General features: G+C 50.8%; 1 protein-coding gene across 4 annotated transcripts; it reads right to left on the bottom strand.

Moving 5' to 3' along the window:
• Nucleotides 1–4204: 4204 nt before the first annotated feature.
• On the bottom strand, nt 4205–9203 carry IRF9 (interferon regulatory factor 9). 4 transcript variants are annotated; one of them, XM_047861420.1, is made up of 9 exons: nt 8730–9198; nt 8280–8460; nt 7781–7964; nt 7399–7529; nt 7227–7308; nt 7057–7128; nt 5830–6171; nt 4794–4909; nt 4205–4246 (listed from the first exon to the last, which is right to left on the bottom strand). In XM_047861420.1, exons 1-9 carry the CDS (start codon nt 8840–8842, stop codon nt 4223–4225), a joined length of 1245 nt encoding a protein of 414 aa, XP_047717376.1. In that variant the 5' UTR covers nt 8843–9198; the 3' UTR covers nt 4205–4222. The 4 variants fall into 4 exon arrangements, with proteins under 4 accessions (XP_047717376.1, XP_047717375.1, XP_047717377.1 ...); XM_047861419.1 differs by having other exon boundaries at nt 4205–4638; nt 8730–9194; XM_047861421.1 differs by lacking the exons at nt 4205–4246; nt 4794–4909 and adding an exon at nt 4916–5735 and having other exon boundaries at nt 8730–9203.
• Nucleotides 9204–9811: the final 608 nt, after the last annotated feature.

Raw genomic sequence — 9811 nt, 5'->3', positions numbered from 1 at the left:
CTCTCTCGAATTCCAGCATTTCCAGTACCTAGTCAACTTGTGCTTGTTTAAGATGGTTTCTGCATAATACAAATTATTTCAGTCACTGTACATATGTTGTCAGTGTTTATAAGTTCACATTAGAGCACAGAGACGATAAAGTGGGGGCATCTACCCTTAAGGTACTTAGAACCTAGTTTAGGAAATAAGCAATAGACTGAATAATTTGTTCATCCATCCCTCCATTCAACAAGCATTTATGAGATGCCTACTACATGCCACACACTCCTCTATAGAGGAACTGGAGATAGAGCAGTGAACAAAACAAGTCCCTGTTCTAACGCATTAGGGAAAGAGAGATGATAAGCAAGGAGACAAACAGAAATATGTGAAATGGTGATCAGTGCTATGAGAATGAGGCCGCATAGGAGAATAGAGAGTAGTGAGGGCTGCTATTTAGGTAGAGTGCTTAGGGAAGACCCCTCTGAAGAGAGGAGACAACATGCACCTACCTAAAGGAAGAATATTTTAGACAAAAGAACCAGCAAGTGCAAAGGTCCTGAGGCAGAAATGTGGTGGGTTCAAGAAGCCTGGAACAAGAATGGCAAGCGGTGAGGTTAGAGAGGAGGATACGGGCCACAGCACAAGGACCTTGGAGGCCACTTTAAGGATCTGGGCTTTAACTCTGAATGAGTTAAGAGTCAATGGAGGGTTTTGACTGACGTGATGAGATTTATGTGTTAAGGGGATCTCTATTGTGTTGGAAATAGGCTGAAGGTGGACAAGAGTGGAGGAAGAAAAGAAGATGTGGAAGGAAGCAGAAAGAGGTGTGAGAGATGATAGTAGCTTGTTCCAAAGTGTTAGTGGTAGGGGCATCTGGGTGGCTCAGTAGGTTAAGCATCTGACTCTTAAAAAAATTTTTTACATGTTTATTTTTGAGAGAGAGAGACAGAGCATGGGCAGGGGAGGGGCAGAAAGGGAGATACAGAACCCGAAGCAGGCTCCAGGCTCTGAGCTGTCAGCACAGAACCCAATGTGGGGCTCGAACTCATGAACTGTGAAATCATGACCTGAGCCAAAGTCAGATGTTTAACCAACTGAGCCACTCTAGGACCCCATCGTCTGACTCTTGATTTCGGCTCAGGTCATGATCTCACAGTTTGTGAGTTCAAGCCCTAATTTGGGCTCTGTGCTGATAGCACAGAGCCTACTTGGGATTCTCTCTCCCTCTCTGTCCCTCCCCTGCACTCTCACTATCTCAAAAATAAATAAGAAAACATTAAAAAAAAAGTGTTAGTGGTAGAAACAGAGAAAAGTGGTCAGATTCTGGATAGATTCTAAAGGAATAATGACAGGATTTGCTGATGGCCTGGATGTGGGTTATGACAGAAAATGTTAGAGGACATGATATAATCATAAATCGGATAATCCAACCAGAAAATATAACAATTATAAATATTGATGCACCTGGCATGCGAGGACCCAAGTACATAAAGCAGTTAATAACAAACATAAGTGAAGTGATCAATAGTAATACAATAATAGTAGGGGACTTTAACCCTCACACCAATAGACAGATCATCTAAACAAAAAATCAATACGAAAACAGTGGCTTTGAATGACACATTGGACCAGATGGATTTAACAGGTATAGTCAGAACATTCCATCCTAAAACAGCAGAATACATTCTTTTCAAGTGCACATGGAACATCCTCCAGAACAGATCACGTATTAGGCCACAAAACAAGTCTCAACAAATTCAAAAACATCAAAGTCTTTTTAGTATCTTTTCTAACAACAACACTATGAAACTAGAAACCAACCACAAGAAAAAATCTGGAAAGACCACAAATACATGGAGGTTAAATAACATGCTATTAAACAATGAATGGGTCAACCAAGAAATCAAAGAGGAAATTAAAAAAATACATGGAGACAATGAAAATGAAATATAAAGAACTGATACAACACCAAAAAAATAATCTAGTTAAAAAAATAGAAGACATGAGCAGACATTTCTCCAAAGACATCCAGATGGTCAACAAATACATGAAAAGATGCTCAGCATCACTCATCATCAGGAAAATGCATATCAAAACCACAATGAGATCTCACCTCACACCTGTCAGTATTGCTAAAGTCAAAAACACAAGAAACAAGGAGAGGACGTAGAGGAAAAGGAACCCACCGTCCCTGTTGGTGAGAATGCAAACTCATGCAGCCACTGTGGAAAGCAGTATGGAAGTTCCTTAAAAAATTAAAAATAGAACTACTATATGATCCAGTAATTCCACTACTACAAAGAATACGAAAGCACTAATTCAAAAGGATGTGTGCACCCCTATGTTTATTGTAGCATTATTTACAATAGCCAAGATACGGAGCAGACTAGGTGTCCATCGATAGATGAATGGATAAAGAAGTGGTATACCTATACATTGGTATATTATTCATCCAGAAAAAACAATGAAATCTTGCCATTTCCAACAACACACATGGATCTAGAATATATGCTAAATGAAATAAGTGAGTCAGAGAAAGACAAATATCATTTGATTTCACTCATATGTGCAATTTTGAGAAACAAATGAACAAAGGGGGGAAAAAAAAGACAAACCAAAAAACAGACTCTTAACTATAGAGAACAGATGGTTCCCAGAGGGGAGGTGGGTGGGGGGGATGGGTGAACTAGGTGGAGATTAAGAGTACACTTATCACAGGATGCCTGGGTGGCTCAGTCAGTTAAGCATCCGACTTTGGCTCAGGTCATGATCTCACAGTTTGTGGGTTCGAGCCCCGTGTCGGGCTCTGTGCTGACAGCTCAGAGCCTGCAGCCCGCTTTGGATTCTGTGTCTCCCTCTCTCTCTGCACTTCCCCCACTCATGCTCTGCCTCTCTCTCCTTCAAAAATAAACATCAAATTAAAAAAAAAAAAAAAGAGTACACTTATCACAATGAGCACTGAGCAATGTATAGCACTGTTGAATCACTATATTGTACCCCTGAAACTAATTTAACACTGTATGTTAACTAGACTAGAATTAAAATTATAAAGAAAAGAAATAAAATGGAAGTCAAGGAGACAGCAAGTGCAAAGAAGAAAGGCCAGGAGGAACCTTAGAAAATCAAGGGCACAATAAGGCTTGCGTACCTGTGCACCCAGTACCTGCTTTCTTCCCTGCTAATGCAGATTCCTGTTTGGACTCTTGGCTTCTCAGGAGGATGATGGGCAAGACTGAAGAGAACGAAGGTCCAAGGAGGCAGAAAGGCTCAAAAGCAGCACTGAAGTTTGTCAAGTGAGACAGCAAGAAGATCCTCGAGGATCTAAGCATCTAGGCTTGATCACATAGGTGAGCCAGGGAAGGCTTATAAGAGCGAAAGGACAGGAAAGTCTGGTCTGGGAGGCTCCTCTTCCTCCAAGCTGGTGTCACATATAGGAGGGGGGAAGCTGGATGCTGTGGCAGTTGGTTAAGTGGGGACTTACGTCTGAACTAATCTGCTGGATGTGAATGGAGAGGTAAGATGACAAGTTGCCTGTAAAGAAAGAACTTCCAGTTTGGTGGCAAAATAAACACAGGGGGTATGGGAAAGAAGTGTCAGTTGCTTTAGGGCCCTCACATCTCAGCGAACAGAGTGTTGGTAACATGGCAGTCTAGGCCACATGGTCTTTGGTGGGGTCTAGGTAGAGCAAGGAAACCAGTTTGGGAGTCCCCTTATGTTGGGGCGACAGTGCCCCATATACTGGGAGAAGAGATACCAGGGCCTGGTCTGCCCTCGGCACAGGAGGCACAGAAGCTCTTTCTTCCCTCTGATTTCCCCTCCCCTCCCAGACCCCAGCACCTCTAGTCCATAGTTTGAGGTCAACTTCAAGTTCTCCTGTTCATTTAGACCTCCAGCCAGAGTCCAACCCTAAGCCGCTTGTAAGGCCCGAATCAGAGGCCTCTAGCCAAGAACCGTGGAGCCCAGATTTTTCCATGTGAAGTTGGTGGCTACAGCAGCTGTAGGCTGTGCTCTTCTGGGTGGCTAACCTCAATCCTCTCCCCAAACTCAGAACCCACAGAGGCCAGACAGCTTCCTAGCCAGAAGCTGCGGGTGGAGGAGGGGAAAGGGGCCTGGAGAGGTCAGCAGGAAGAAAACCCAAGTGCACCGCTCTGAAATTACATCTCTATCACTTCCCTGTGACCCCTGCTACCTACCTTTTCATCCCAACAAAGCAGATAATGACTCCTCTTTCAATAAAGTTTTATTTTAAATCCCCAGTGAACATCTAAGAAGAAAATATAAAGTGCTTGGCTTTAGGGTTGGGGGAAGCAGGAAAGGTCCTCTGAGTTCACACCATTTGGACTTTTCCCAATTCAGTTTCTCAGAAATGAAAGAGGGTATATCTCAAACTTAAAAAAAGGATAAAAGTCATCCTTCAGTTCTCCACCAGCCAGGTACATGAGCAGTTCAAGGACACAACCATCACAGACAACCACCAAGAATGATCACCAAGGGAGCCAGGTCAACAGTGTGGAGAATGAGTTTCTTTCAAAGGAGATAGGAGGAACAGAGTGAAGAGGAGGAAGGCGGGTCTCCCAGGCTCTGCAGCAGGGAGAGAGCGGCTGCCTGCTCCTCAGGAGTCTCCTCCAGTAAACGTCGGGCAAAGGCCTGTTCCATCTGTGCCAGGAAAGGTGGGGGAGAGTATCAAGAGCACAGCTGGGGCAGACATACCCCCAGGAGTTCCTCCCTGCCAACCAAAGGCCCTTCTCCACCTGGAACCCCCTACACCCCACTCACACAGGCAGGCTAGTCTTCCCTTGCCCTGAACTCACCTGCACTGTGATAAGACTCTTCGGGGTGTGGCTGGGGCCAGGGCTCTCCTCCCAGAAGTTCAGAGTCACCTGGAACTTGGGTGGGGGGCCCAGGCCCTGGAAGTACCTGGCCAGGTCTGATGAAAGAGAAAGGATCAAGGGTTGGAAGAAAGAAGGCAGAGGCCACAGGCAGGGAGGAAATAGAGAGGGACCCATCATGGAGAAAGAGGGGTGGGTGTGGGGCCAATTGGAGACCAAGGCCAGAGCGGGAGCTGCAGGGTCACGGCTGTTGCCTCATACCAGGAGGGATGCCAGCAACTAAGGTGCTACTCACCCATGTGCAAGTAGGAAAAGGTGCCCCTTTTTCAAGTAAGAAGTATTTAGAGGTAACCGATTTTTATACACCCTCAAAGCTCTCTGCTGGAAGAGCTTAGAGTCCTCAAGGCAGCAGCCTGGGCTGCTAACACAGAAGTGTCCCCACCTCTGTTGTCTGCTCACACCCGCCCTGCCGAGGGCATGCGTGGCCCCGCAACACTCCCACTCTGCGTCCCCTGTACTCCTGGCCTCCACTCCCAAGGTGAGATTTAGAGGTGAATGGAGGCAGGAAGTGGAATCCCAGGCAGGGGCGGACGGGAGAAGGACAACCCGAGGAGCTGCCCGGGGTGCAGCAGGGCTAGTGTGTGGGAGGTGTGCGAGCTCTCCCAAATATGGGGTCGGCCCATGCAAGTGCATATGCAGGAGAGGGCCGCAAGGTGCACCTTCCCGTTACTGCATGCTGCCATGTGGTGGCAGTCCCCAACATGTGACTCATGTGCTGAGCTGCATCCGAGCCTCATCTTCCGAGACCTTGGCTGGGGAAGGCTGGCTGCCAGACAGCTGCCAGGGCTGAGCACAGGGCCCCACAGGATGTGTGTGCACCGCTCAAGTGCAGGGTGCCATGCCTGGGCTGTAACGAAGGATCTACTGGAAGGAACAAAGGGTGGTGGCAGAGCCTGCAAGGTCCCAGGGGGTCCTAAGAGATGGGGGCAGGGGCTCAGCTCAACTGCAACAGCCTCACCTCTGCAGAAGTAGGTGGTTCTGAAGAGCTCCACGCACTCATTGCTGGGCAGCAGATGCGGGCCTGGACCGGGTGGCGCCTGGGGCGCGTTCCAGGAGATGGGGATGGGGCAGAGACGCTGCACAAAGAGGCCTCTGGAGTTGCTGGCCACTAGGACACCTCTCTCGATCTGGCTCAGCAGGCGCTGGGTGGGCTCTCGTGGGTCAGGCTTGGGAAACACCACCTGCTCCATCCCATACTGGGAGCCTGAGGGCTCAGCCACAAGGCGGCAGTCCAGGCTCTGCACCTGGGCTTCGCCCACCACGCGCCCACCATAGATGAAGGTAAGCAGCAGCGAGTAGTCTGCGAACAGAGAACGGCCAGCTGTACCAGTGCTTCACCCCAGGGGTCCACCCGGCCAGCACCAGGTCCTGGGGAATGAGGAGGGGCCACTGGCAAACCCCACATCCTCATTTTGCTGGTGAGAAACGTGAGGCCCAGAGGGAACACAAGCAAGGGCAGGGGTAGCAGTCTGACCTTCTGTGGTTAGAGAAGGCACTTCCCTCCCCATCTACCCTCTCACCAACCCTACCAGCCAGGGGGCATCCTGTGAGGTTTTGCCATCACTCACAAGGGTAGCTGATGCCCACTGAGGCCTCAAGGCTTAATGCCCAGGGTCTTACGGTTTATAAGAAGGTCCCGAAGACTAGGTCTCCACTTGACCCACAGAAATGAATGTCTCAAAGTGAATTTCCAGGGAACAGAGTGCATAGGGGATACTTTTTAAAAAGTTTATTTATTCATTTTGAGGGGGGCTGCAGATAGAGAATCCCAAGCAGGCTAGATGCTCTCAACTCAGAGCCCAACGCCAGGCTCAATCCCACAAACTGTGAGATCATGACCTGAGCCAAAACCAAGAGTGGGACGCTTAACCAACCGAGCCACCCAAGCGCTCCCTTCACCCATCCCCCCCCCCTTTAAGTTTATTTATTCATTTTGAGAAAAAAGAGAGAGGGGGGGAGGGAGGGGGAGGGAGGGAGAGAGAGAGAACACGAGGAGTATTTCTGAGAAGTGAGCTGTTGGGAGGTTGGAGTCTGCCCGGGTGTCCCGCCTGGAAAGCAATGCCTCTGTCTGGATAAGGTGGGCCCTGTTTCTTGCAAGCCCCGACATCCTTGATAATGCATGTGTAGCTACAGGGAGACAACCTGGGGGGACAGAGAGCAGAGAGGAGTCAGAAACACCACACACCTGAGTCTGGAGGAGGCAGACTCTCCAATGACACCTGATCTCCTTGGAAAGGGGCTTCTGTTGTGTCTGTACCTATAAGGGAAGCAGAGGCATGTCATTCAGATGGGGACTGGGGAATCCAAGGGCCAGAGGGAGTGGCTGTAGGGGAACAGAGGCAGGGGAGGTGGTACCTTCCTGAGGCTCAGGGCTGTTGCTGCTGCTGCTGCTCCCAAATTCTGAATGGCCTGCTTCCCCACTGGCCCCCACCTCCTCCTGCAGACACAGTGTCTATTCGTTGGCTGACCTCTCCCCTAGTTTACTCTCCTGCCCTCAGGCCCACTCCATTCCCTCCCCAGCTCTTACGTTTTTGAGGGGGTCCTCAATCAAAGAGGGACTGAGTATGCAGTTCTTTGTGGTACCCTCATCCTCTTCCCTCTCAGAGGACACAGAACTGTAATGTCGCTTTGATGGTGATTTCTGGGTCCCTGGCTGGGCTGTGGAATATTGTGGAGGGGGAGAAAGGTCAGAGCCTTAAGTGGGAACAGAGGGTAAGGGAGAGAGGAGACGTGAAAGAATGTGCAGGACCAGGCAGGGGAACGTGGGTAGGAGTACCCCAGGGACAGGGCAGAACTCTGACTGAGGGGCCTGGAGGGAGGCCCACCACCCTCCCAGAAACCTCCTATCTCCATCCTCCCCCTGTCCACGTCTGCTGATTCTAGGAGCGGCTGGGCAAGGGGACACCCACCAGGGAGGGTCCCCGATGGCAGCAGCCGATACACCTTGTAGGGCTCAGCTCCATCCCTATGGCCATTTTCAGGAACCTCCTCAAATTCGGGGCTCTTGTTGAGAGCACAGCGCAGACGAGTCTTCCAGATAGCAGGGCCTTCTGTGTCTCCCTCCTTGTACTTCCCCTTAAATATCGCCCATGCCTGAGAAACACAGGAAGTAAAGAGGAGACAGCATGTTACCCTGCCCAGCTGACCCTCTCCTACAGCCGGCTTCGGGCACCTGCGGCCTGAGCACCTGCACAGAAGGCCCAGGGCTCAGGTCCCCGCTCTGCTGCTGCTGTCTTGAAATCCTCAACAATTTTTGAATTTTCATTTTGTCTTGGGCTGTGACAACAATGCGGCTGGCTCTACCCTCCCATCTCCCCTTTATCTGAAACCCAGGCAGACCTCTTGAGGGTGAGAAATTGTGTCTACTCCACCCCTCCCTCGGAGGGGCTGGTTTCCAGGCCCATTCACCTTGAAGAAAGCGGCATCCTGGTCCTCCCGGAAGTCCTGCTTGCCTGCATGCTTCCAAGGAATCCGGAACATGGTCTTAGCTGCATCGTCCCAGCACACCCCCGGGAACTGCCCGCTCTCCACTTGCTCCACCACCCAGTTCCGCAGCTTTCGGGTGCAGCGTGCCCGGCCCGATGCCATCCTGGGGACAAGAGCAGCAGGCAGCATCAGTGGAACTGATACTTCAGGAGGGAACATCTGCAGAGACCCTGACCACTGGGGTTGGATTCTGGCAAGGGCCCCCAGAGACCCCATCCACCTTTTGCCTGTGGACATTTCTCACAATTCCCTGAGGCCAAACCGTTTCTTTCTGCCATCACTAGTAACCAAAAAAACACACCCTAACATCCCAAGCTCCGACAACTGGAAGGAAACCCTCAGCGCTGGTCTTAAAACTGTCTTAAAACTGACTTTTCAGGAATCTGTTGTCTGGAAGAGAACTCCCTTGGTGTGGTTCCTGGGGAGAGGCCCGGTCTCTGCCCCAAGCATCTGCGAAGGCAGTATCTGTTTGCAAGATGCTTCATAGATCCCTCACCCACCACCCCCACAACCTATCCTTTGACCCCCATCTGTCCCCTCCTCTTGCCTCTGGGGTAGGTGGGGCAGAGCTCCAGCGGAAGTGGGCAGGGCCAGAAAGCAAGAAAACAAACAGGGTCAGCTGGAGCCGGGGCTGACTTCCCTGAACAACCCACAGCAGGGACCTCCTGTTCTTTGCCTATAGGGCTGGGGACAGTGGTCCTCAGTCACTCTCTCACTCAGGCCAAACCCCCTATGTCCTGGCTCACATGCGGTCTGTATATTCCTGTTTGGCAGAGGGGCCCCAGGAGCCCCCGCCCCCCCACCTCCAATCCGGCGGGGCCCTCTAGCTCTAGACCCACGCTGACATCCGGATGTCCGCTGATCTTACCTGAGCGGCTTGCTGGCTGTCCCAGGACCCAGCTGACCTCAGCTCGGCAGCCGTCTAGGCAGCTTCCTGATCTCTCCGCCCCTTTCTACAGTCCCCACCCTAAGTTTCATTTCTCCTCCAGGAAGGGCCTTTTCTCAGAAATCACGTGGCTTGAGCTGCAGGGCAACGGCTTGCCGCCAGGGGGAAGCAGCATCTGAGAACCTCACTGTTGGAATCCCGCTGTCGGACACAAGAGGGCCCCCTTCCCGCTCAGGCTCAGTCCCCTACTCCCTTAGATGCTCTTTGATCTCTGTTAACACTACTGCTTCCCAGGGAGGCCAGTGTCGTGGAGTCTGGCCTGAGGCCTCTGGCTAGCCCTGTACCACCGGTGCATCTGTGTTCCCCCATCGTGCCTGCTTGGTGTCTATTAGGTGACCTCAAATATCAACTGAATTCCATGAAAGAACAAAGGAGGCAGGGGAGGAGAATGCCCAGGCCAAGGGGCTGGCTGGGGAGAGGGGCTCCTTGGCCATCCATGGTGTCAATTCCTTCCTAGCCCCGAGTCCAAGAATGGTCAGGCGGTAGGCTGCAGGTGACCCTTTCGGCA

The sequence above is a fragment of the Prionailurus viverrinus genome, chromosome B3 (assembly GCF_022837055.1).
Source record: "Prionailurus viverrinus isolate Anna chromosome B3, UM_Priviv_1.0, whole genome shotgun sequence".
In the NCBI taxonomy this organism is placed as follows: Eukaryota; Metazoa; Chordata; class Mammalia; order Carnivora; family Felidae; genus Prionailurus; species Prionailurus viverrinus.
The sequence above is the reverse complement of the archived record's forward strand: the minus strand, read 5'-3'. Positions and strand labels throughout refer to the sequence as shown.